We start from the raw sequence: 27,741 nt of genomic DNA, 5'->3' as shown, positions 1-27,741 counted from the left end.
AAATTAACATCCACTGTGTGAAACTGGACATAGTAGCTTCTCATCTTGGTAAACTTCCAGGTAGTAGGAACACTCAGGAAGTAATTGTGAGGAGTCAGGTAGGAAGGGTTAATTTATTGCAGCAAAGATTGGTGGTTACCAACTGGGCTACAAAATGAAAAAGAGAGGACTTTAAAAGATTATACTTCCTTTGCTTACATTCTAAATGACTCTTTCTTAAATGTTTTCTAAATTCAATTTTTAGGATTTTTCTCTAAAAGGTTGAGTCTCTCTATTTGAGAATGCTGTATATGTGTGTGTATTTCCTTTATGCTAGACTACATGTAACTTTATTTGAACAAGTAAGTATAGATACAAATTTCATGAAAAATGATTTTTCTTTAAAAAGTGCATCACAAAAGAATAACGATTATAAGGCTGTAGGCTGTAGGAGGGAGGTGAGTGTTTTATGTTACCCTTATAGGGAAATGTACATCCATTTCTGGGAAAATAGCCCGACTCCTGTGTGTCTCTCTATATTTATTTTTAGCAAATCACCAAAGGATGGATATCAGGAAAATATTTCTGGAAAATATATACAAACTGTTTATTCAACTTCAGATAGGTAAGTCTGTTTCCAGTCACAAATGAATATATGCATACACATGTATACAAAGGACATATACATAGTGTATTAATTATATGTACATCTGTATGACAAAATTCCTGATATTAAAAAATAAAGACAAAGAATGAAGGATTTCGTTTGGCTTTCTGTCTGGGCAGTTCAGCCCATGGTTGCCTGGCTCCCTGCACTGGGACAGAATATCATGGGGATGGTAATGTGTGATGGAGGAGAATCTTTACCTCATGACAGACAGTAACCAGAGTGAGAGGAAAACATCAGGGGATTTGTTTACTTTCAAAAGTATTTACCCAGTGATCTGGTTCCTCCAGCTAGGCCTTACTCCTACCACCTGAAGTTTCCATAGCCACCCAGCTGGGGACTTAGGGTTTAACAACATGGATATTTAGGGAACATTTCATGCTCAAACTATAGCACACACTTACACATGTGTGTATTTAGATAGTCTCATTGTCCTATGTTCTAGAGCTAGATCTCTTAATGATAATTGTTAAACACGCATGAAAAGAAGAGCACACAATTCTACATCTAAGATTTTGCTTTTGATTTCATGGCGCTGCTACTCTCTGGTTTTGATTCTACTACAGTAGCCCTTTCTGTGCCTTACAAACTGTCTCCTAGGTGAGCTCTTCGGCAGTTGTGGATTTCAGGTGTGTCACCTGCCACATTGTTAGGTTTTATTGCATCACTAGACTGCCTCTAGCCTTCCCTCCTTGTGCTTTTCCACAGCCAACTCATCTTACAAACAGTTGTATGGTTATGCTCCTATAACATTTGTGCTTCTGGGAGTCAGGTTAGGTGTTTTGATTTAGTGCTGAGGAACGAATTGTCTTCACTCCAGGCTTCTGTTCCTAGGGATCCTCTTTACTACTTAATGTTCAGTAAGGCCTCCAGGGGACACTTCAGACAGTGTGGCCTGCAGGTTTCCAGGGGGGTAAATGAAAGTAATCAGCATTTCAACTCAACCACTGAAAATAAACTATACTAAAACAAATGATAGTCCATCATTAGTGGTGGTTCTTTATAGCAAGGGCTGGAAATATCACTCAATGAGAGAAAGATCATATCTCAAAACAAAACTTTATTTCTCATTGGCAAATTTGTGACAGTTATATCTTTCTGTACTATATAAGTTTTGTTAAGATAAATATTCTTGTCTTTTCCTTTACCATAGTAAATAGTAAGAAGAATGTTCTTGTGATTCTAAAATTTAGAGTCCAGATATAACAGATCCACTAGTTTTGAGTCTATTTTTTTGCCTGTTGAATGCTGTGCGAGTTAAAAATTTGCATTAGTCTGCAACATAATTTTCCCATGCAATCTATAAAATGATCTACGTAAATTAATAATTGACAACCCTCTTCTAACTTCAAGGGATACATATGTCCTAGATCAAGTAAGGAACTGAACATATTTGTCCAGATGCACTCTTAATTGCAGATGAATTAGTAATTTGAGCATTTCCCTGATGTTAATTCTTTGACATCATTTTGGGGTAACTAGAGAATTAATTGTATTACTAAAATAAGTAAACTCTGAGCTTTCATTGAATTTAGTGTAATTTTCTAAAGTATTCTCAAAATTGATGTTATCGTTTCCACATGATTTTATAGAGAATACATCTTTTATGTGATGATAAATTCATTTTCAATTGCATATGTCTTTATAGGTCTGTCATTGAAAGGGACATGTGCACTTATTGTCGCAAACCTTTGGGTGTAGAAACTAAAATGATTTTAGATGAATTACAAATTTCCTGCCATTCCACTTGCTTTAAGGTAAACAGGTTTTTATTTTGTTTAACTAAATGTAAAATTGCATAAGGACTAAAATATCTATTGAAACATGTAGCGTGAACTTAAATCTTTAAAATACCTGTATAATCTTCATTAAAAATATACTGCTTAACCACTCAAAGTTAGTAGTTTCTGTCCTGACTTAGAGTTGATTATCGCCACATCTATTTACTCTTCCACTAGAAATTCAAGTCTATGAGAAACAGAAACACTTGTTCTTTTTTAGAAAAGCTGTAACATTTTAATAAAACATGCTCTTTGTATAAATACATATATAGAGAGAGAAAGAGAAGAAATTTAGTAAGCATTTCATCATGAAATTAGGAGTCATAGGCTTAAAATGGATTAAATTCAGTCTGTTTTTGAAACTATGATTAATTGTAGCTAATTGTTGCTTAATCACTTATAATGAATTTTCATTAACAGAATACTTCACTGCTTTGTTTTCATCAGTCACTAATTTTCACTAGCATACTAACATTGGTGGGCCAGTATTATAGTTTTTATTTTAATTGTAGGAATACTGAAAGGAGAATCTGAAGACCTTAGTTCTTATTTTACCACTAACTGGCTATGTGATGTTGGAAAAATCACTTAAACTAGCTTGGCCTCAGTTTAATTACCTATAAAATGTGTTAGATAAGTGGTTTTCTCAACTATAGATACAAACTATCTATAATCATCTAAAAAGACAAAGGAGTAGAGGCAGAATGTTTGAGACCTTTCTAATTAAACCACAAATCCCAAAGATGATTTTCAGACATTTGTTTTTGTTTTTATTTTTGTTTTTGTCAGTTGTAGGGATTGAACTCGGCCTGAGTGCTGTTTCTAAGCTTTTTTGCTCCAGGCTAGCACTCTATCACTTTGAGCCACAGCATGGCTTACAGTGGTTTTCTGGCAGTTAATTGGAGATGAGTCTTACAGCACTTCCTGCCTGGGCTGGCTTTGCCCTGTGACCTTCAGATGTCAGCATCCTAAGTAGCTAGGATTACAAGCATGAATCACCAGTTCCCACCACACTAGTATTTTTTTTTTAAGACCTAATCAATTTTAGAGCCATTTGTCTAAATCTGTACCCTCTCTAGTGTTGACATTCTGAGATTGATGTAAATTATCTCACCTGAATAGAAAATTCTCTTGTTTATTATGCTTTGTATATAGAAATAATTTTTATCTATTATATTTGAAGTGATGATTTTCATTTTCAATATGATTATGGAATGTGAAAAGGAAAAGGTCCCACATTCAGAGAGAAAAATAATGTTTTTCTAGACATGGTAATAAAAAGTCATTTGAGATTATCTCAGTACATCATATTAACCATTTTTTTGCTTTAGTGAGTCCACTTTTGAAAGCTAAGCCAGTGTATAGATTGAATGTTTATCTTTATTCTCTCCCTCTCCTTCTTCCATTGGTTTACCTCCTTCTCCCTAATGGAGCATCTACATGTCTATAATTGATGTACCTTCTCCCACATACCTCAAGTACCAGGTTCCTGGAACTGATTTTTGTGAGATTGTGAGTTAGTTGTTCTAAGGAATTACGCCATTTGCTCCATATACCATATTTTGGTTAATATGGTTGTATACAAATGCTGATAGCCCTGTATATTTTTGCTTATATATTTAGAAATTAGATCTTATTTCTATAATCAATACAACTCATCATAACAAAAATGTCCTCTAAAGGATATCCTGTAAGATCAGGAGTTTGCTTTGTTTGTTAGGGTTGGTTCTGGATGGCATAGCTCTCCCTTATATAAGCAAATGATAAAGGCTAGTTTGTATCCTTGAAATATCCAATTAAAAGTATTAAAGCTACTCCACTACTTCAGTAGTAGATATGTACCCACCCATTAGAGAGATGATATGAGAATTCATTGGAAACGTTCAGTATGTCAATTAAGACCCAGAGACTCCCATTTCCCCCTGTTTTGTCTTGAGACTCTGAGTGTCACTAAAGAATATGGTCTAAAATGAATTATGAACACTTTTCTATCTTGATTTCTCTGGAGACCTAGACTTAGTCTGTAATGTAAGTGCTATATTTATATATACACATATGTTCTTCTTCAGTGTGAAATATGCAAACGCCCTTTGGAAAACCTACAAGCAGGCGACAGTATTTGGATTTATAGACAGACAATACACTGTGAACCTTGCTATTCAAAAGTTATAGGTAAGTAGTGAGCTCTCTGAGGAGCAGCCATTTTCACTAACATGAATGAGCACTGAGTGTTGTTGGAAGTGATGTAGTTCAATAAAGTTAAACCATTTTATAATATTTAGTTAAGAATTCAGCAACAGATAATTACACTTTGGTGATATTTTTCAATAGTTATGTTAATATGCCATGGTGGTTTAAACAAAAACAAAAAATCAAGATGTCATCATGGTGTAAATGTTATAAAAGATGTCAAATGTCATAATAGTACAAAATTTTGTCTTCTGATATCAGACAGGACAATTTAACGCAGCAAAGAAACCATTTGGTTTAGAAAAAAATTCTACCTTTTTAAATGAACGTAGATCTCTGATAAAATGACTTTTAATTCCTCTCCATGAATAGATTTTTACACTTGCATTTGAATGGGTTCTTTTTCCTGTTGTGGGGCTTGAACTCGGGACCTAGGCACTGTGTCTGAGCTCTTTTACGCAAGGCTAGCATTCTACCATTTTGAGGTACAGTTTGGATATAAGGGGTCTCAGACCACTTTTGGATATAAGGGGTCTCAGACTGAGAGTGGCTTTGAACTGAGATCTTCAGATCTCAGGCTTCTGAGTAGCTAGGATTATAGGTGTGAGCCACCAGCACCTGGTTTTGAATGTGTTTTAGTTGTTGATAGAGATCAGGTCTTACAGTGCAGCTCAGTCTGACCTTAAACTGGAAATCTTACTGTATTCACTTCCTAAGTGCTGAAATTAAAAGTATGCACCAACACGACTGTCTCTTAATATACTTTTAAATCTATTTTGATTAGCATAGCAATTGCCTTTTAATGTGTGTGTGTGTGTGTGTGTGTGTGTGTGTGTGTGTGTGTGTGTGTGTAGGCCAGTACTGAGGCATGAACTTAGGGTCTCATGCTCTTACTCAGCTTTTCTTTTCTTTTTCTTTCTTTTTCTTTTTTCTTTTTCTTTTTTTTGCCAGTACTGGGGCTTGGGCTCAGGGCCTGAGCACTGTCCCTGGCTTCTTTTTTGCTCAAGGCTAGCACTCTGCCACTTGAGCCACAGCATCACTTCTGGCCATTTTCTATATATGTGGTGCTGGGGAATCGAACCCTGGGCTTCATGTATACGAGGCAAGCACTCTTGCCACTAGGCCATATTCCCAGCCACTCAGCTTTTTTTGTTAAGGTTGGTACTCTATCATTTGTGCCATACCCCCACTTCCAGCTTTTCACTTTTTTAATTGGAGATCACTATCTGGAACTTTTCTCAGAGTAGCTAGGATCGTAGATTGAGTCACTGGAGTCTGATTTCAATGTTACTTTTCAGTGAAAAAAAATTTACAAACATGTATACATACAGAGTTAATTTGATATTAAATTTAGCATGTAAGGTTAGAATAAAAGTATTATAATTTAGACTTTTAGTTTGTATCATCAAAAAGGTGAGAAGAGAGTATTAAAGACATGTATTTTTAATTAACAGCTTTTATAAATGAAACTTGAAAATTAAAAGTGATTTAAAGGATGTACAATGATCACTTTTAAATTAGCAAACTAAAGTTCTATGACATTTTATTGGGTTTTTAAAAAAGCAAATCCTGCATTTTACTTTTAGATTTAACCAGATGGAAAGGAGAAAGTCAATTGTCCTGGGTGGACAAGGCTTTTCCTGCTCACACTGCCACACCATTGTCTTGATGTGGAGAATGGGAGGGAGCCATTTGGCATTGTTACATAGGGTCTGAAGTATGGAACTTAGTGGCAAATGCGTGAGCTTAATGAGCTCCTGGGAATCTACATCTGGAAAATGCTCTGAAAAAAATATTGAGAAACCCACGTTCCATCAGGCTTCAGAGTCAATTATAAGAATAAACCTCATTATATTCGTACTTCCCCTCCTATGTTCTGCTTTTTCCCAACAGTTCTCATATTCATTTTTCTTTCTAATTTTACAGCGTTATCACAATCCAATATTATATCATAGTTCTTCATGCGAATAGCAGTTACTCTAAAGCTTTTAGTCTCCCTTGAATCCATGGGAGAATCTTAGGGGTTTGGTAACCAAAAGACTTAAAAGTCATTATGTTCCTTCTTGCCTAGGTACATTCCATATATCTTGCATTTTTTACATTGCACATAAGCTGTCAGGATATGATTCTCAATAATTTAATACAATGTATTTCTGGTGGCTGGTACTTCATACATGACCAAAGGCCACAGGTGATGTATGAGAGTACAAGAAAAAACAGAAATCTTAATCTACCATTCTGCCCAGTGATAGATTTAAACTTTACTTGTGGGCTTATTTTTTAGGCTAAAGTTGTCTATATAACTGATTCTATTTTTACTTTGCAGCCAAATGGATTCAATAATGCTGGCAAATGGAAATCAAGATGAAAAAAAAAGCATTAAGGAATGATAACTTACAAGATGTACTTTAAAAATATGTAATCTAGAAAAGCTTTCACACGGAAGATCAACTTTGTATACAATTAGCAATCCTGCTATTATATAAATAATCTGATTATGTTCAATAAGGTCATAGACATAGAAAGACTCATCTGGTATCTGTGTAGATTTAGGTAAAAATTTCGCATGGTTCGAGTTATCAGTGCCAAAGGCAGGGAGCATTGTCGGCCTAAGTCAAATGCATCCTGCCCTATAATTTGGCTGTCATCCAGGTTCATTATAATTCAATTTCTTACCTGCTCACTTTTAATTCCTTTAAGAGTTTGGATCTGTAAGAGAAATGCTGATGGAACATTTCTCACAAAGTTTGGCAAAGAGATGGATGTCAACATTAGGAGTCATTTGGACTTTAGAAAATTCAAACTTTCCAGATTCCTGTGATATTATTTAGGGCACAAGGGGATTGTAGAAAATGACTTCCAAGGTCTCTTTATGGTCCTTAAATTACTGATTCTAAAAGAAGTTTGAGTTTGCTCTTTGGAAACATATCATTATATGTATCTGTTAAGCTTATGAACTAGATAGAACATATAAACAGTTCCAGCTTAGTGTCAACCTTCATTGTATTGCAGGCATAGTTTTTATAAACTGTTTTTTTCTAAAGAAGGAGATTTATGGGTAGTAGGTGAAATCACTATGTGTACAATTTATGTATTATAATTTGTTAAATTGTCTTTGCAGGCATTTCAAAAGCTGGGTACACAAATCATCTATGAGAAGTAATGGTTATGGATGACAAAGACATGTTGCTTAGCACTTTACATGTACAAAATGCTTATAAAATAAAATTTCAGTTGCTCAGAATCTTTTTGTGGAGTATCTATATTCACTAACACTGATTTTGTCAGTTATAGTGATCACAATTTATTATATTCTATGGTATGCTGGTTAACTTTAACTGCTTAAATCTTATATTATAGTTTTAATTTTTATTATAATGTATTAACTTATTTATTTTCATATTCCTGAGGTTTGAACTCATGATTTTGTGTTTTCTTGGTTTGTTTGCTTGGCTTGGTTACTACTTGAGCTGTACCTCCAGCCTAGCTTTTTACTATTTATTTTGAAGATGGAGCCTAGCAAACTTTTCAACATGGGCCATCTTTGAACCATGATTCCTCAGATCTCAGCCTCCTGAGTTGCTAGGATGCTAGGATTATAGGCACCCAGGTACAGTTTTTATTTTTAAAAATTAATTTATTGTTATTATAAAGGTGATGTACAGAGGAATTACAATTACGTGAGTCAGGTAATGAATGTATTTCCTTTCACACAGTGTCTTCTGTTTCCTTACTCTCTCCTAGTCTCTCCCTCCCTTCTCTACTTATAAATTGTATAATTCACTTTCTTTCATGTGTAGTGAACTCCACTGCTGCATTTTCAGTTTTTATTTTTAAAGAGATTTTTAAAGGGAAAGAATTGCAAAATCAACAATCACATGAGAAATTAGTATTATTATTAATGTTGAAGATTTGAACCTATAAACTATTTTATGGGCACATAGCAACTATTTTTTGAAGGAAGGCTTACTTAACTGGGGATGGAATTCTAGGTAGGTTTTAAGCAGCTGTGGAAAACTGACAGAGCAGGGAGATCAAAAGATGATGTTACATTTTACAAGTGCTGACAAATTCAGAGAAGTATTCTGATAATTTCATGCATCTGTCTCTCATAGAACCTGGTCTACAAAGAGTTAAACACAAAGTACTCATAGAAATACAGTGTTGTATAATTGTCCTATGGAGAAGGAGCCAGAAAAAACAATTAATAATAATTTGATATTCATTAATTCATGCCTGATGAGAAGCAGTGATAATTGAGCCATATGTTTTATTGTTCTTTTATTACATGCTATCAAAGTGAATCAAAAGAAATAATTTTCTTCAAGTTGAAATGTACTGCAGAAAAGGGTGGATGGATGAAATAGAAGCCCTGCCTTTTCTATAAAGACAATTAGCATCTCAATGCTTCTGTAGTAATCAAAAATTATGTGAATGTCATTTTTAAAGTATAAAAACCTCAAGGAAACACAATTCTCACTTTTCTATAGTTGTTCAATGGACATTTCCTTGTATACTATTGCATCAAATACAGCTGTAAAATGGAATAAATATGGAATGAAAGAGAATAGTTTCTGATTTAAGAACACTTCATTATGTCTGAATTTATTCCCACTATCAGAATGACAGATTCCAAAATCAATTTGTTGGAAGATAACATTTCTTGGAGCCAATTAATTATATCATTACTGGCATAGCTTTCCTGAATATAATTATCTAAATCGAAGAATATGGTGTCCTTAATTCTCTTAGTAATTAAAAGATATCTCTACAAGAGAAGTAAGTGTCATCATGACAATTCCCTCTTAGAGAGCAAAATAAATACAATAATTTCCAAAAGAGAATTTGTTAAAATAGCATTTATTTATTTATTGGCAGTACTAGGGTTTGAACTCATTTGAACCATACCCCCAGCCCTTTTTGCTTTGCCTAGGGCTAGGCTGGGGCCACAATCTTGCTTCCACATCCTCCTGTGAATTAGGATTACAGGTGTGCATGGCCACATCCAGCCATCCAGTTTATTTTGTTTGTTTGTTTGTTTGTTTTTGCCAGTTCTGGGGCCTGGATTCAGGGCCTGAGCACTATCCCTGGCTTCTTCCCGCTCAAGGCTAGCACTCTGCCACCTGAGCCACAGCGCCACTTCTGGCCGTTTTCTATATATGTGGTGCTGGAGAATCCAACCCAGGGCTTCCTGTATAGGAGGCAAGCACTCTTGTCACTAGGTCATATTCCCAGCCCTAGCATGCACTTTTAAAATATGGCCAAGATGTAAGAATTTATTCAAGAAGTATCCTGTGCATCCTTAGATATCTGATTGCTATCATTTAGCTCACTGGATAGAGTGCCGATCATTGCTAGTGTGCTTGCTCACTGCCTTCTTTAGTGTGGTGGAAATTGTTTTTGAAAAAAATCCTGTTCAGTTTATTTAGAGGGCTGTCAAAAGAGGTAATTGACCTGCGTCATTGGCAGCTAACAATATTAGGGGTTTTTGTTTGTTTGTGTTGTTTTTACTGTAGAATTGTTGTTTGGCACAATGAAAATTAACTTTACAGCTCCATCTTTTCTATGGTATTCAGAACTCAGCATGAATGTCCTCACTAATGTGTGTGAGCTCATTCTCTTCTGTTTAAACCCTGAAGTTTAGAATATTGGCTCTGCAATGCAGCCACAAGATCAAACATCACATAGTGTGGAGTATATTCTTATCTGTTCATATTCTTAACAGATCCTTTTTTTTCTAGATACCCAAAGTCACCACATGTTTTATATATAAGAATTTCATTTGACATGATCATAGCACAAATGCTCATGCCAGGGGAAATGAAACTGGGTTACTCTGTGAGATTGCAGTCATTTTAAAAATAATGTAGTATGATATAGAGAAAGTATTTTAAATAGTATAGGAATAAACAGAAGGTACTAGAATGGAAAGACTTCCAGGAGAAGCTGTCTTAGAAGGCCTTAGTATAACATAGGTTTATGCTTATAATCCTAGTGATTCTGGATGTAGAGATTGGGAGCATAGCAGTTTGAGGCTAGCTTAGGTAAAAGACCCGTCCTAAGAAATATTCTGGGCACATAGTTGTAGTCCCACTTGCTTGGGAGGCATAGTTAGGAGAATCACTGTTCAAGGCTGGCTCTATGCAAAGAATCTGTAACCTTATCTGAAAAAAGAGAAAAGGGGCTTGGGTGCATAGCTCAAGTGGTAGGGCACTTGATTGGCAAACACATAGATTCAAGCTCGAACCTAAGTATAAGAAAAAAATAACTAATTAATTAATAAGGGTGCTAGCTCAGATTTGGTGGAAACTGAGCCAGTTTTGAGTGAGAACTGCTTCTTTTAGATACAGTATAATGAGATGAGAATGCAAATGCTAGGAGGTAGAATAATCAAAAGACTTTTTATTTTTTTTTTTGCCAGTCTTGGGAGTTGAACTCAGGGCTTGAACACTGTGCCTAGCTTCTTTTTGCTCAAGGCTAGCACTCTACCATGTAAGCCACAGTGCCATTTCTGGCTTTTTCTGTATATGTGGTGCTAAGGAATTGAACCCAGGGCTTCCTGACTACAAGGCAAGCATTCTACCACTAGGCCATATTCCCAGCCCCAATCAAAGGATTTTTTAAGTTTCCCCTTATTCCCTTGGCAAAACAATGTTCAGATTTTATTCCTGCTGCTTTATGCTTTCTGTCAAGTCCTGCTTAGCCCCAGACCCTAGGCTGAAGACCACACGCATATTCTTGGTGAATATGCTAGCAGATGGCCCTTTTATATGTACCACCCTTAATAATTTTTGCTTGTGAATTTTACTTCCTTTCCTAAGAGGTAAAGAAAAGATTAAGTGTCAAGGGTTCTTGGGACCTCTAATGGCCAACTAGGCCCTAAGTCCAGGGAGGCTTTGATATGATCCACCCATAGAAGCACAGCCAGGAGGCTGGGATCAGTGAAGAGATGGTATGAAAGAAGGAGGCAAGAACCAAGCCCATGGTAGTTTCATGGGGGGGGGGGGGTGTCATTAAAAACATACATTACTAAGTGAAGATCATATTAAATAAAATTTATTGAAGTTGTCCTAAGAAACTAAAATGAAATAGAATTAGTCTTGCTAAAGTTCACGGCCACAAATGGAAATCAAGTTGTGAATTTAAACATCAAAGAAATCAGAAGAGAGACAACCACCAAATTCCCTAGCAGGACAGTTTTAGCCATGATAAGGAGATCCTTTCTTCTCAAAGACCTTGACAAAGAAAGTAATCTTTACAAAGAAAAGGATTTGAAACAACCCAGTTCACTTTTTGTTCCCTGTTTCTGCTTTCTCAGCCCTTTCTCACCATAAAACCACTCCCTTTGCTTGGTTCAGTATTCTAGAATCAGGTGTTACCTAATACAATAAATAAGTTAATATCTTCAGACTTATTGTAATTGTATCTTTTGACAACTGACATATGGCCTAATTCATTTAGACCTTTTGAGAATTGTGTCATTAAAATATTATATAATATTACTGATTTTATGAACAGGTTTAAATAACTGAAATAAATATAGTCAAATAAGCTTTTTAAAATATATTTTACATGGTTTTCAGATTGTCTCAAATTAAACATAGATCTAAATATAAAACTGCAAGTGTATTAAACTTCTAGGAGAAAGCAGGAGAAAATTAACATGAGCCTAAGCTTGGTGAAAATCGTTCTACGTAAGAAAGAAAAAAAAATCAGTAAATTGAACTTCATTAAAAAAAAAAACAAGAAAAAAAACAAACACCTGTGCTCCATGGAAGAAACTGTTGAAAGGGTAGATCAGAGTCTGGGGGAAAATATTTTCAAAACACTTGTCTTTAACATATACAAACACTTTTTAAAAGGTGGCAATAACAACAAAAAAATAAAAAAAAATAGATAATAGTTCTGAACAGATATTCACCAAAGAAAATGTGTAGATGACAAAGTGCATATGAAAGCTACTCAACAATATGTTTCATTAAAAATCAAAATTTTAAACTGTATATGCCTATTGGAAAGAAGAAATCTGGCTGGGAGCATGGTTCAAGTAAAAAAGCACCTGCCTAGCAAGTCATACCCCAGTGTCATGAAAGAAAGGAACAGAGAAAGAAATAAAGGAAAGAAGAGAAGAAAACAAAGAAGTGTAAAACCTACAACCTAATACCCAACATTTTATGGTATGGAATATAGTGTATTTGCTTGTACAATTTTGATAAGAAATGTACCTACTGCCTTATGTATGAAACTGTAACCCTCTATACATCGCTTTGAAAAGAAAGGAAGAAGGAAGGAAGGAAGGAAGGAAGGAAGGAAGGAAGGAAGGAAGGAATGAAAGAAGAAATAAAGACCAAAAAAGTTACTCAGCTTATTATAAACAAATGTCAGTGTTTCACCCTGATTTCCTTGGATATACTTAGTGTCTTCTCTTCTGGTCTCTTCCACGATCTCACAACACATTTAGCCATCATGTCCCCTTAACACTTCCTGCCTGTGACAGTTTCTTGGACTTTCTTGGCTTTGTTGACCTCTTCACTCAAAACTTTTTCTGATGTTTTTCTCATGAGTAGGTGTTGATGAAGCAGACTATAGAGGAAAAAACCATTTTTATGCTTCCATACATTAAGGGTCTGTGCTAACCATATGATTTATTACTGTTGGTGTTAATCAGAGGCAGAGTTTGTCAGATTTCTTCATGGTAAAGTGACTCTTTTGTTCCCCTGCCTTTCCATTTTGCGCTGATTGGGTGAAAGAGAATGCACAGGCCACAGATGATGGAGGGAGATTCACATTTCATCTCCTTAAGGGTGGAGGAGTAGAGTAGCTACTGAAATTAAAATTGCTTTCTTGTACATCAGGTAGATGTATTTTCCCCATTTGTTTGCTTAATCATTTACTTATACCAGCATGGGCTCCTGGACACTTATTTTATACTTTGTATTAAAATTTAGTACTTCATCATATGTTGTCTTGCTCAGATTAGTCCTGGTTTGGTCACAGAGAACTTTTCCGGAAATCGCCACATTGTCATGTATGTACTCACTGCATATTTGGACACTTTCCTGCTTTTTTGACCCTATAAAATATTTTAAGCTCATATATCATACATTCTGTCCTAGTCTCAGAGGTAAAATGAACCTTTTCTTTTTATAGATGGACTAATTTCAGGCATTTGTCATAATGACTTGATATATGTGTTATAGTAGCTTGACTAACACTATGAACTTTGCAGATGAGTCAATTCTCTGAGGAAAAGAATGGAATGGAGGACCCTGGTAGAGTTTCTGAGAGACAATGATATCTCTTGCCCTTTGTTATAAAGTTGTAGCTGGCTTTTCTAGTTCATAAGACTCTCGGTAACTGAACTCTCAATCTAGAAGTATCCAACATGGGCTATGCCACCTAAGATTCTTCAGTCCCTTCATTGAACATGTGCTTCATACATACAAGTGAGAATAGTATTAAGTGTTTTTGCCATGGTGTAATAGCCACTAGATTTCCAGGCTATAGTATTTATTTCCTCGTTGTCCACTATATGTGCAATTAGCCCGTTCCATATGTTTTAGGCTTTTGTTTGATTATACTTGATTCCTAATGCCAATTTCTGTGTAAGTTAGGGCACAACTAAATGTCTATATTGAAAAGCCTTTAAAACACACCAACTAAAACGTGGTAAACATTTTTCGGTAAACATTTTTCTTCTGTTTCTTAGAGTGGAACACAAGTAGATTCTGTCCACAAAATTATCCAGAGCACACTATCCAAGTGCTTCCTGGTCAAAGTTGTACCACTAGCTCCTTAGCTGTGGCCCTGATTAGAGAAAAGGTGTGTCAAAGCTTCTTTTCTTTCACTCACAACCACTGGTCACTAACCAACTAACTCACACCCAGCGGGCTGTGGAATTTCGCTTCTAGTGATGTACCTGATAAAGATAAGGGTTGGGAGGGGAGGGGAATCCTGTGAGCCATAATGCCTGACCTGTCCCCATATTACCACTGGGTGGGAGCCCAGGGCTTCCTATAGTAACACACCGTGTATACAAAGTTAGTGAGACTAAATCTTCTCCAATAATTTTAGCAGTGTTTCCCTGTTGAGCAAATGATTTTAGACCTGGGTAGTCATTTGAGGGCTATTCTGACCTGATGACTTGAAATCTACAGGGAAAAACTGTATGTAAAGAATTTAGGGAATAAGAATGACCAGTTCTATTCAATGGTCAATTTATCAGTAACAAAGCTACGACTGGGACTTGGCTTGCTGAAGTCTCTCTCTCTATCTATGGGGTTTTCAAATGAATACAATAATCTAAAAATGATCTCACTAGAATAGAAAAATATGACAGATTAAGCCTTACATGCCTTTCTCTAATTTGGATAGTGCAGTATTTTATTAACTTTTAGAATTACACTGACACACTGCTAACTCCTACTTAACTTGTGGTTTGTACTAGTCTACATTAATTTTGCTTTGCCTTATATTTGAAAAATAAGTTCTGTTCTAGCTCACGTTTGTGTAGGTTGTTTTTACATGAGTTACCTTTTGTTCTCTGCAGGTGTTAGTATTGAATTGGCCAAATTTATAATCCTTTTCGAGCCTCTTTAACATGAGATCCTTAACAACATCGAACCGTGGAGCCAAATTAGAAAGTGTACAGAATTTAATTTAATGAGTGTTATCTCCATTATATGCACTCACTTTGCTTGATTTGTATCACTATTATAAAAATATATAATGAACTAGCATTTATTCTCTTAAAGCTCATATTTACTTCCCATGTCTCACTATTTGACTATGTATTCTAATGTACCTGTGGAAAAATAGTTATCTGTTTACACATCTGCATTTGTTTTCTAGTATGCGTGCCTTCCATTTTTGCTTTTAGGTTTTCTTCATGAATAGTTAGTTGTACCTTATATGCACAAAGCACTTATGAAAAGTTAGTGGGTCTCTAAGACCACCCTCACTTCTGACAACTCCAGAGTTCAGAGGAACTCTGGCTGTCTCTCCCTCTCTCAGAGGAACTCTGACTCTCTCTCTCTCTCTTTCTCTCTCTCTCTCTTTCTCTCTCTCTCTCCCTCCCTCCCTCCCTCCCTCCCTCTCTCTCTCTCTCTCTCTCTCTCTCTCTCTCTCTCTCTCGACCACAATTTTTACTAAAAGGATTCATAGAACTAAGAAAAGGAATGCTTTTTTTTTCTTTTTCTGTCTATTTACTTTTTGGTGTTAGTCCTGGGGCTTGAACTCAGGGATTGGATGCTGAGCTTTTTCACTGCAGGCTAACACTCTACCACTCAAGTCACAGTTTGGCTGATGGCTTTTTTGGCTGTGCTAACCATATGATTTATTATTGTCGGTGTTAATCACCTGGCAGAGGCAGAATTTGTCAGTTTCTTCATGATAAAGTGACTGTTTTGTTCCCCTGCCTTTTCATTTTGCGTGTATTGGCCTTTCTAATACATATGGAGATGTTTGGATCTATTGTGAAGTTTCCTTATACTTTCCTTACAGAAACTTTCTCCACGCTATGTCTATCAGTTCACTAAGTGATTTGTTAAACTGCTTATACACATGATTGAGGCTGGAGGCAAATCTGAAGTGATGCTTAGTCTGTGTCATGAAGAAGCAGTACAACTTCCTTTCCTATTCTCCTACTCCTGCCCTATCCCTACCTAATGCCGGCCTCAGGAGACTGATGTAATGGGTTCAAGATTAGTTCATGCTTGGTATATGCCTATCATCCCCAGTGACTCAGAGAAGTACAAGTAAGGCCTCAAGCCCAGATCTGCCTGGGCATAAAGTGAAACCCTACTTCAAAATGGGAAAAAAGGCTGGAGTTACAAATCAAGTGATAACCACCTACCTGCTAGGCAGGTAGTCTAGCAAGTAGCGAGGCAATGCACTGGGTTCAGTCCCCAGTACTGCTACTGCTACCACCAAAAAAATATCTTTTAGTAGAAAATGATGTTTAAAGATCAAGGGGATGGGAATATGGCTGAGTGGCAAGAGTGCTTGACTTGTGTACATGAAGCCATGGGTTCGATTCCCCAGTACCACATATATAGAAAAAGCTGCAAGTGATGCTGTGGCTCAAGTGGTAGAGTGCTAGCCTTGAGAAAAAAGAACCCAGGGACAGTGCTCAGGCCCTCAGTTCAAGGCCCAGGACTGGCAAAAAAAAAGAAAGAAAAATGAAAGTGTTGGCTGGGAATATGGCCTAGTGGCAAGAGTGTTTGCCTCGTATACATGAAGCCCTGGGTTCGATTCCTCAGCACCACATATATAGAAAATGGCCAGAAGTGGCTCTGTGGCTCAAGTGGCAGAGTGCTAGCCTTAAGAAGAAAGAAGCAGGGACAGAAAAAGAAAGAAAGAAAGAAAGGAAGGAAGGAAGGAAGGAAGGAAGGAAGAAAGAAAGGAAGGAAGAAAGATCAAAACTATTCAGCAGATTATTCATTACTACTGGGTTGGTTAACAATTCTAGGTTATTTCAGAGGCGAGTGCTTAGAATAATATTTTTCTTTATGTAAAAAGAGGAATGAATTCACACTGGTATTCTAATTCAACTTAGGACTCCAAAATTATGTGCATCTTGATGGATATCTTGCACTAGTCATACACTTCTTACAGCCTCAATATAACCCTGCTGACACTACTGTCCACAATGTGTTTCTGGTGATGTCTTCAACTCCAAAGTTTCTCCAGGAAAATGATGGAATGTGAAAACTAGAAATGGCAAGGAAAGCTTTCTTTTTTAAACAAGGACTAATTGCATAAGCTTAAGCATATTTACTGGGTGTTATTTGAGATCTAGATAACTACATTGAAATATTGTATTAATGTGTTGGAAGTTGGGCTCAAGAGAATGGGAAAGTTTTCTTCTCAAAATGAGCACCTTGTAGTCCAGATGACTTTCAAGGATATCTATAGCTATTTCTTATCTATGTATAGCTAATTCTTACTTATGTTCTGCATTAACCAGAAGTTTGACATATTTGCAGAGGAACTCTCTTTTAATGTGACAAGAGTCACAATGAGCTGGTCTCCCTCCTTGAGAAAGGCACAGTAGGGGTCAGGCCATACTGATTATACTATGCCTCTGTCTGGGATCCCCGAACAGTTACCATAGTCACTTTGAAGTACTCAAGTAACAGATGGTAAATTTAAAAGAACAGCTTTAAAAAATTTAAAACAAGTCCAAATGTAAACCTCCTTCGCCTTCTCCATTGCTTTCCTTGCCAAAAAAAGAGAGGGAAAAACATCAAAAGTATGAGCTGAGCTGCTTATTTTTGAAGTATTACTTACCCTAAGTTTCAAAATCCATTGTAATTCATATTAAATACTTAAAAAATAAGTAATGCCTCATTTTTGTTCAACTTTTCCAAAATGATGACCAGGATAAGGAAAGGAGAATTAAGAAGAAACTTCTAGAAGTTGGAAGCGCAGAACAACTACAAGCACTGCCCAGTTCATTCATCCAAATTAATGTAAGACCTTGTCAATGCATGTGGAAAGATTTTTAAAAAGTTTATAATTTTGAGCTAGTTGTACAAAGGGGTTTCCAATTTAACATAATAATTTGTGAAAACAATGCATCTTAATGTCTGAATGTGAACCTTTAAAATTATTTCTTTTTAAGAGAAAGGTGTTTTAGAAAACTTATTTATTTTTCATACATGAAAGAGGAGTTCAAGATTAGTATAGCTTCCTTTTGTTCTTTTAGCAGAGGTAACCTGATAGCTAATTAATTAATGTATGGTATTTGGTATTTGATGTTGACATGGACCTGTGATGTTCAAAGATGGCACATTGATTGTGGTATGGAGTTGTGGCACACTATGTAGTTTTTTTTAAACACATGTTAAGCTGGATATTGATGGCTTACACGTGTATTCCTAGCTACTCAGGAGGTTGAGCTCTGAGGAGCATGATTCAAGGCCAGCCCAGGCAGAAAAGCCTATAAGACTCTTCTTAAGTCCATGTAACCACCCAAAGGCTGGAAAGTAGAGCTGTGGCTTAAGTGGCAGAATGCTAGCTGGTCCTGAGCACAAAAGCACAAGAACAGTGGTCAGGCCCTAAGTTGAAGCCCTAGAACTGGCACAAAACAAACAACAAAACAGATATTAAAGAGGAATTTGATCTAACTAAATTACATGCATGTATGAGATACCATACACATTAAAATTTGACAGAAAAATCAGAACAGTCTATGTTAGAGAGTTGGCTATCAAAGTTGTTTTAAGATGGGAGGCGGGGGGATAGAGGAAGTGAGCTTGACTGGGGGACATTGTATGCATGTATAGAAATGGCACAATGAAATCTTTCTTGCACAACTTATATATGCTTATAAAAATATCCTTTAAAATGTGTTTGGCCTGGAAACATGGCTCAAATGATGAATCAGCAGCCTCAAGCAAGAAAGCTGATTGTGCTGGGTGCTAGTGGCTCATGCCTGTAATCCTAGCTACTCAGGAGGCTGAGATCTGAGGATCATGGTTCAAAGCCAGCCTGGGCAGGAGAGTCTGAGACTCATATCTCCTGTTTCACCAGAAAACTGGAAGTGGTACTATGGCTCAATGGTAGAACACTAGCCTTGAGCAGAAGAACTCAGAGACAATACCTAGGCTCTGAGTTCAAGACCCACCACTGACAAAGATTACAAAAAAAAAAAAGGAAGCAAACAGGCAAGCCATTGCAAGTGGAAGACCCTGAATTCAAGCCCCAGAACCAGGACCCAAAATAAATAAATAAATAAACAAGTATAGACTTAATATCAAAATGATATTCAAAGTTCACACTTTGGGAACCCACAGATCCCATGTTCAAACATATAACTTTTGAAGAAGATAATAAAATAGTGAAATAAGTGGAATAATCTTTTTTTGGAATATTTTTATTTTAAGTAGTTATACAAGAGTTGCCATTCAGCAGAGCAGTCTATTAATACAATATGTCCTGATCAATGTCACCCCTTTTTAACATTCTCATCCACTTCTCCCACTGCACCCCTTCCTTCACGTTCTTTAATTTTTAGGTTATGTAGTGTGCTTTTTTTTTTTGCCATTTAGCAAAGCACTTTATGCATACAATGCATCATGATCTGTGTCATCCCTTCAGCGCTCTTCAATCCCTTTTGACTCACACCCTCCCTTATTCTTCTCAATTTTGTGGTATCTACAAAGCATTCTTGCTTGTAATCTATTCCTTTCTCCCATTCATTCTTCTACCCCTTCTTCCTTGGCCCTGCCCTCCCCACTTGCAAGTACCAATTTCCTGGTACTTATTTTGTTGGGCTTTGACTTACTCTTTCTAATGAATTATACTTCTTGTACTCTCCATAGAGTGTATAATACTTCAGTTAATTCATTTATAACCAATGGGATACCACCCAATGTGTTTACTTATCAATTCATAGGCATAATCCTCTTTATGAAGAATGACCTGAAAGTAGCTATGGAACAGAAGTCTCGGGACTGTCTGTCTCGCCAGTCAGTGAGGACACAACCAGGACCAGGTAGAAGTGGGTATGAAGTCAATCACTCTCCTTCCTTCATTCTTGTCCTTCCATCTCTAAAAGAGAAGCAGAAAAGAAAGGTGGTGATGGTTGCTGCATAGAGTTACAGCTGACAGATCTGAGTGCCAGAGAAGGTAACAGGACAGACTTAATTTGCACCACCAAGCCTGCCCAACAAACCAGCCAATCCTAAGTTATTCCCAGTATAATAGTGGGATAGGAACACTGAGCCATGAAAGAAGGCTTTGTTTGGGGAGTACAGATATAAGAGGTTGAGCTACACCAACCACAAAACCTCTGAAGAGGAGGAAGAGAGAAAAAATGAAAAGTTGTTCCAAGCAAAGTGGATCTAAAATTAAAACAAAGTCAGGTAGTAAGATCCAATACAGTGATTCCATTTTATGCATACTTTCACTTTACATTGTTCCAATGGCCTGAGAGCAATCATGTCCTGGAAATATCCAATGGAAAATTCTAGGGACAGGCAATTTATAAGTGTGAAATTGTACCATTCTGCTTGTGTGATGAAGTTGTACTCTGTCCTTTTGTACTCTGTCCTGCCAGAGACACGAGTCACTCCTTTGTCCAATTTATCCATGTTGGATACCATTCATGCCTGTTCACCTCTCAATAACTGTCTTGACGATCAGATCAACTGTTTGAATTCAAGTAACCACTATTTTATTGAACAAAATTGTAGTGATGTGGGAAATTTGGACACAATGTTGAAGAAAAGTCATAAAGTACTTTAAGTGAAAATGTAAAAGCTCTCAACTTAATGAGGAGAGAAGGCTATTTGTCTGCTATGATTGTTATGGTTTTCAGTCCCAAAAGATACTTTGTGGGAGAAACCATATTCAGATAACCTATTGTATATGGAGAAGCTCGGTTTACTTATTTGTATTTCCTGGTAATTGCCTGTGGTGAATAATATATAAATTTAACCACATCATAGCTTTGTACATGAAGGAGAAAATACAAGCCCTGTGAATAAGGAGGGGTTATTTTATTGGAAACTAAATAATCTTAGGCAAAATGAAAATAAAAGTACTATCAAAAAGACTTTTGAGTATTTAGGTGTATACAAGATAGAGGTATGGATGTTTTATATATATGCACATTTTATCTACCTGTGTATAAGTTATATTTATGAATATTTATTAGTACTATAAAGTAGGAAATTATGACACATTAAAAAAATTAAAGTAACACAAGTAACTTGATTTCAAACAAATATATGTGATATATCCATATTAATATTATAATTTTAGATAAGTGCTACATATTTATGTATATTGTATACTATGTATATTACTCTGTACATAATAAATTATGTATATGTATGCACGCACAGTGTTCACAGAGGAATGGGGTATTTCTGTACACTGACAGTATGTTAAGCTATAAAGGAAGTCCTATAAAATTTTAACAATCAGATTTATATAGATCACAATTTCTGATCAAAGTATAAAGAATTAATAATTCAAGTTGATAATATAGTTACATACACCAATATACAAATGCAAAATAAAGTATGTATACACCAATATACAAAAAGTTATATACACCAGTATACAAATGCTAAGTATACTCGTAAAGTATGTAAAAGTCAAAGCCACATTGCAGTTAATTTATAACCACATAACCACCAAAACAGCAAATTACAACATTTAAGTCAGAATCTTTAAGATTAGCCTTAGCTTTAATTTAATTCAGCAGCAAGAAATATTTACATAAAAGACTATTGTAGTTATTATATATTTAGTATTTCCAGTCAACTAGTCCTATTATCCTGGTTCTCCCTCCTTCCTTTCCTCCCTCCCTCCTTTCCTCCTTCCCTTTTTTCCTCCCTCCCTTCTTCCCCCCCTCCCTCCTTCCATCCCTCCCTTCTCCCCCCCTTCCCTTCCTCCCTCCTTCCTTCCCTTTCTGTTTCCATGTATGTAAAACATACGATTCTTTGGTTATTTTGCTTAAGATGATATCCTTCAATACTACTAATTCTTCTGGAAATTAAAGAGTTTTATTTTTCGTGGCTGAATAATATTTAATTGTGTTTATATACCACATTTTCTCAGTCCATTTGTCTTTTGATGATTACATAGGTTGATTCTGTGTCATGGTTCTTGTCAATAATGCCACTATAAGCACAGGCATATGGTATCTTAAAGAGGCTTTACATATGCTCTTATTCTTCAAGACTTTAGCAATAATAGGTGGCTGTTTTCAAAAAAGAAATAAAATTGGATCTGAAATGCTTATTTATTTTAGGTAAAAGAGTTTTTGATTTTGAAAAAAAAACTTTTCTGGTTTGTTTTCACAGTTTTATATTTTTAGATACTAACCAAAGTAGTATTTGAACTGTTCAGAGAGTCCAAATGACTAGAAATGAGAAACAGTGTAGCTTTTGTGTGGTTTCTGTCATCTGCTCAGAAATATGCACTGAATGAAGAGCCATTGTACTGTCAAAAACTTTACCCCAACACTAGCAACTTTGTTGATCTTGGAGACTTACTGTTTTCTGATCTGTGCTTGGTGATCTTTAAGGTTCTCGTAATATTTTCTTCTTGATGAATTGCACTTTGTTCAAGGCATCAAAGCCTACTGCTTTTACATTAGTCTAGAGTTATTATTCATAGACCATTAAGACCAAGCGGGATCCTCTGTTAGGTGCTGCCTATAAACCAGAAAGAGGCTTTACATGTAGGAGTTAATATTCTAAAGGAATAAATGTAAAAAAGTTTCTTTCTAATGGCAATGGCAGATATATGAGCCATGAATTTAAAGAAAAAAAAAAAAACAAGTGACTGAGTATAGAGGAAATGGTATTAAGAATTAGGGCTAGTTCCTTTGTTATTGGGTGCATCCTGTATCCTACCTGATAAGTATCACACTACATTCTATTATGCCTCCTGGATGGACAAAGAGAATCAACCAGATAAAATCATGTCACTTTCTACATGACGGCTTCTTTCAAGTCAAAACCAAAATTGCCCCTTCTTGGCTACCCACGTGCTAATATATATATATATACACGTATATATATACATATATGTATATGTATATATATACGTATATATATATCTTCTCATTATGCATATTACAGTATGTCTTGTACCATAGCTAGTTTTGCAGGTGCTTCTTTCTTTCTCCAGTTAAATAAAGTGTTATGGAAACACTATTTTACTCAGTTTCTAAAAATCATAGAAAATATGACTTGAATATAAGACACGTAATAAGTATTTATTAAGAAGGGTCCTATAAGCAAAGCTTGCCCAATAAACAGAATTATTATTATTACTATTATTGTTATTATAAGTACTGACACGTGGGATTAGTTAAGGTATAATTGCATTAGGATTTTGCCAAGAGTTCAGGTTGTGATATTGTGTGATGTCAGAAAAGTGCACCCAACACAGGGATTATTCTTATGAAATATGGCTTCCTATACTCCCAACTCTCCATTATTCTCTTATATTAAAATAAAACACATTAGATATAGCAAGAATTTTTCTAGTTTTATTTGTGTTAGATGGAAAAGAATCAGTTTTTATAAGATCTGAACTCTTCCTGTATTGTTACCATATCATAAATATTTACGGAAATAGGTAATTAAAGTTCTGGTCTAAATTCCAGCTATAACTTGGGTATTCATTTATTTATTTTTGAGATGGTTCCTTATCTATCTCCATAGCTGAGGCTAGCCCGGTACTCATCATCTTCTTGTTTAGCCCGAGAGTTCTAGGATTACAGGCAGGAGGCACCTTGCTTGAATATTTGCCTATTTAAAAATAATTTCAATTGGGCTGGGGATATGGCCTAGTGGCAAGAGTGCTTGCCTCGTATACATGAGGCCCTGGGTTCGATTCCTCAGCACCACATATACAGAAAATGGCCAGAAGTGGCGCTATGGCTCAAGTGGTAGAGTGCTAGCCTTGAGCAAAAAAGAAGCCAGGGACAGTGCTCAAGCCCTGAGTTCACGGCCTAGGACTGGCCAAAAAAACAAAAAACAAAAAATAATTTCAATTGCTATGTTGAATTGTACAACTACTTTCAGGTAATAAAAATAAATTAAAAAGTTTTAAAAATCATTTCAATTTTGTTTAAATATGGAGATGTGTTTAAGTCCCTGTGGGACTTCATGGATTATGGAACTGACAGTCTCCTCCTTTGTGCTAGTTGGGAACTAGGGATGTTTGTTAATAGGCATACATCACTTAGACACCATAGCCTGAATTAAGTTAGGGATCTTTGATCTCAGTTTTGCATATTAGGCAAGTTTTTTTTTATTATTTCTTGGAGTAATTTGATCTATGATCTTTGATTAAAATGGTGTAAGGAAAGCCTAATTGGACCATTAGAAGCTGCTAAGAGCCACCATCATTTTTATGATCAAACTTGGGCAAGTGCCTTAATTTATCTTATTTGCAAAACTAGAACAACATACTGTGCCTAGATTTCCTTGGAGAATCCTACTTGTATATGTAACAAGAAATGATGTTTCTTGTGCAGTTCTGTTGTTGAGTTGATGATCAAACTGCAAATCGATATCTTTACTATTCGAGAGATATGTGGATAGTAGAAGCTATGATAAGTTTATTTTATTCCTTCAAATTTACTAGAGTGGTCTTAGCCATAGCATATTTTACCCAATTTTGAATGTTAACTTTATAGTATTTCATGCATTCTTAAAGCATAAAGTTTTTAATGAGGCATGCACTTTCATGTGCAGATCTTCTTTGTAAACTTCTGAAATCACTTTTTTCTTTCATTTGAAATAAAAATTAATTTGAGCAACCATGTATGTAATTTCTTTCAGAGAACACTGCTTAAAATTTGCATCAGAAAAAAAAGGCAAGACTGCTTAATTAAAACCTAGACACCATCAACCTCTTTAATTATGTGTTAAAGAGACTGGCATCCTGGGGATACCATGTTAAAATCAGTGGGCATATTGAGGGTCTTTGTATGTGTACGTACTGTTCTCTGAAGGGGGAAAATGAGGGCTTTAATAAAATAGACTGATCTAAAATTTCTCTGAACGTGAATTATTTCAGGCTTCCAAAGTAGGAAGAGGACAAGTTTGTCTTTTTCAGAAGAATAATGCAGAAGAGTAATGTAAAACAGAATGTCTCTGTCTTTTCCATGTTTAAATTGCCATGTGTGCTTTTCTTTTAGAAACAAAGGAACATTTTTCTTTTAATCAATAATTGTTACTTCGAAAACAGTTCTAAAGCTTGACTTCTGCTTGCTGGGATATGTTCCATAGACAACACTGGGTGAGTGGGGGAGGGGAGGGCTGTTTATTCCTCTTTTTCTTAGTGTGCATAAATTTCGCAGCAAAACCACTGCTTTTCTTTACATCTTAATTCTTGTTGTCTTCATTATGATGTGCTTATCCCCAATTTCTATCACTAATGTGGAACCCAGCAGCTCTTTGTTCTCATTGTGTCTGTCCTCTTCCTTTCTTTGTGTTGCAGAGATACAGCTACCCGCATCTGCCACTGAGCATGCGGGAAAAATCCTTCAATAGATTCTTTACTTAGGACTTTCAGTAGTATGATTCCACTTCTCCAGGTTTTAGAAACAACCAATACATGGAAAAGACAGACTGGAACTTGGAAAGGTGATGGGAGATACAGGTGGTTCTGAGGGAGGTAGGCTAGCAAGCTGGGAAGATTCAGGGCAGTTACCGTACACATTTGTCTTATGTATGGAAGTTCTCATCCAGCAAGTTAAATGAGAACACCCACTTTGTGTGCACACAGAAGCTAGAGATGCAAAAAGACAACCGAGAAGATACAAGTGGTTGAGCAGGAAGGCAGAAAGCCAGATCTAAACCCAATAGATATACAATGTGCTAGCAGTTCCACAGAGAGGCAGAACATTGTTGCAAAGATTGGTATGGTCAGTTCCTGAGAAAGGAACTTCCACTGATACTGTATCATCTGGAGATGAGAACCGCCAAAATCGGCTTTTCTCATGATACAATGTTAGGCTTTTTTTTCTGGTTGGGCTAAATACTCAGAACAGTAACTGAATGAAACTTGATTCTCGTCTACTGCTTAGAAGTTCTTTGGTTGAAATAAATAGATTAAAAGAAAATCTGAGTCGGAGTCTGGTGGCTCACGCCTGTATTCCTAGCTACTCAGGAGGCTGAGATTTGAGGCCTGTATTTGTTTTTTTGTTTTTTCAAATTTTTGTTATCAAACTGATGTACAGAGAGGTTACAGTTTCATACGTTAGGCATTGGATACATTTCGTACTGTTTGTTACCTTGTCCCTCATACCCCTCTGAGGCCTGTATTTGAAGCCAGCCTGGTCAGGAAAGTTTGTGAGACTCTCATCTCCAATTAAGCACCAACAAAGCTGGAAGCGGAGTTAGCCTTGAGTACAAAAAGCTCAGGGGCAGCACCCAGGTCCTGAGTTCAAGCTCCCATTATCTGCACAAAGAAAACAAAAATTGCTCATGGTTTCTAACAGGCGAGGAGGCAGCAAGCTTACAGATGAGACCAGAAGGGTTTGGGTAGCTTTCTGAGGTTTACTGGTTTGTGTTCCAGCAAGTCTGATATTAAAAGCTTGGGGATATTTAACAGATGAAGGGAAGGCTAAAAAAAATTGGCTCCTATTTTTCCGCACAATGAGTTTTGACTGTTTTGTTTATTGCCGGTATACCCAGCTTCTAGAACTGTCTGAGGTACATACACAATAGATTCCCAAAGATCTTTTTGTCTAAAAAAAATCTGAGAAAAAAAACTTTTGCTTTTATGGTGATTAACTGGTGGGAATAATTCCAAGTTGACCGTTTTAGAACAACCTTAAGGGCACATTTTCTCCCTTGCTCGGTGAAAAGAGATTTTTCTTTTTTCCTTTTTCCCCTCCCTCAGCCTTCCTCCTTTCTCCCACCATTTTGTTCCGGTATCACCAAATACTGCATTCATGGCAGGCTTGCAAAGCCTTCCTGCGCTGAGTGTCTACTTTGGGCTCGTCCTCTTCCGTACTTTTCACTAAGAAATACTGTTACATCTAACAAGGTTTTCGAAACAGAGCAAACCAGCAGCCCGAGGTACAAGTCTTGGACCCGCGGCACCTGCAGGGGCATTTTTAGAACCCCGCCCTAGGCTCTGAGATTCCGCTGCACTGTCCCGGTGCTCTCGGGCAACAGAGGTAGGAAATGCTTCTGGCGGGAAAGTTCAGGCCAGGTCCGACAAGGCACCTGGGGTTAGGTGGCCCCAGGGGGCTGGTCCGCGCTGCAGGCCCCGCCCCCTCGGGATGAACCTCAGTCCCTGGCTGGTCCTGGGACCACCTGGCCCCGCCCCCAGCCCTCGCGCTCCGCCCCACCCCCGGGCCGGGACTAAAACCCGGAGCCACCACGGCGCCCTTAGGGACTGGCGGGCCGCACTGAGCATGTGCGGCGCTGTTCGGCGGTGGCTGCCTCGGGCCGAGGCAGGGCCGGGGTGCTGATGCTGACACACCGCCCGGCCTCAGTCCCGGCGTGGTGGGCTACCCCAGCCGGGGAGACGGCACCGGAGCCGTAGCCTCCTCGCAGCCCGAGGAGCCGTGGTGGCGGTCCTCCCTCCCCGCCCTCGCCGCCAGCCCGGTGGCCGCGGCGCCCTCGGGAGCCCACG

General features: G+C 37.0%; 1 protein-coding gene across 2 annotated transcripts in view; it reads left to right on the top strand.

Moving 5' to 3' along the window:
* Positions 1 to 7,840, top strand: part of Scel (sciellin) — an 87,353-nt gene extending 79,513 nt beyond the window's left edge. For both annotated transcript variants that reach the window (XM_048341208.1, XM_048341207.1), the window contains exons 25-28: positions 530 to 604; positions 2,295 to 2,403; positions 4,497 to 4,599; positions 6,944 to 7,840. In XM_048341208.1, coding sequence (XP_048197165.1) covers positions 530 to 604; positions 2,295 to 2,403; positions 4,497 to 4,599; positions 6,944 to 6,960 — 304 coding nt within the window. In that variant the 3' untranslated portion in view covers positions 6,961 to 7,840. The remainder of the gene's footprint in view (positions 1 to 529; positions 605 to 2,294; positions 2,404 to 4,496; positions 4,600 to 6,943) is intronic.
* The last annotated feature ends 19,901 nt before the right edge of the window (positions 7,841 to 27,741 follow it).

Source organism: Perognathus longimembris, chromosome 3, assembly GCF_023159225.1.
Source record: "Perognathus longimembris pacificus isolate PPM17 chromosome 3, ASM2315922v1, whole genome shotgun sequence".
In the NCBI taxonomy this organism is placed as follows: domain Eukaryota; kingdom Metazoa; phylum Chordata; class Mammalia; order Rodentia; family Heteromyidae; genus Perognathus; species Perognathus longimembris.
This window is presented reverse-complemented; position numbering and strand designations above follow the sequence as displayed.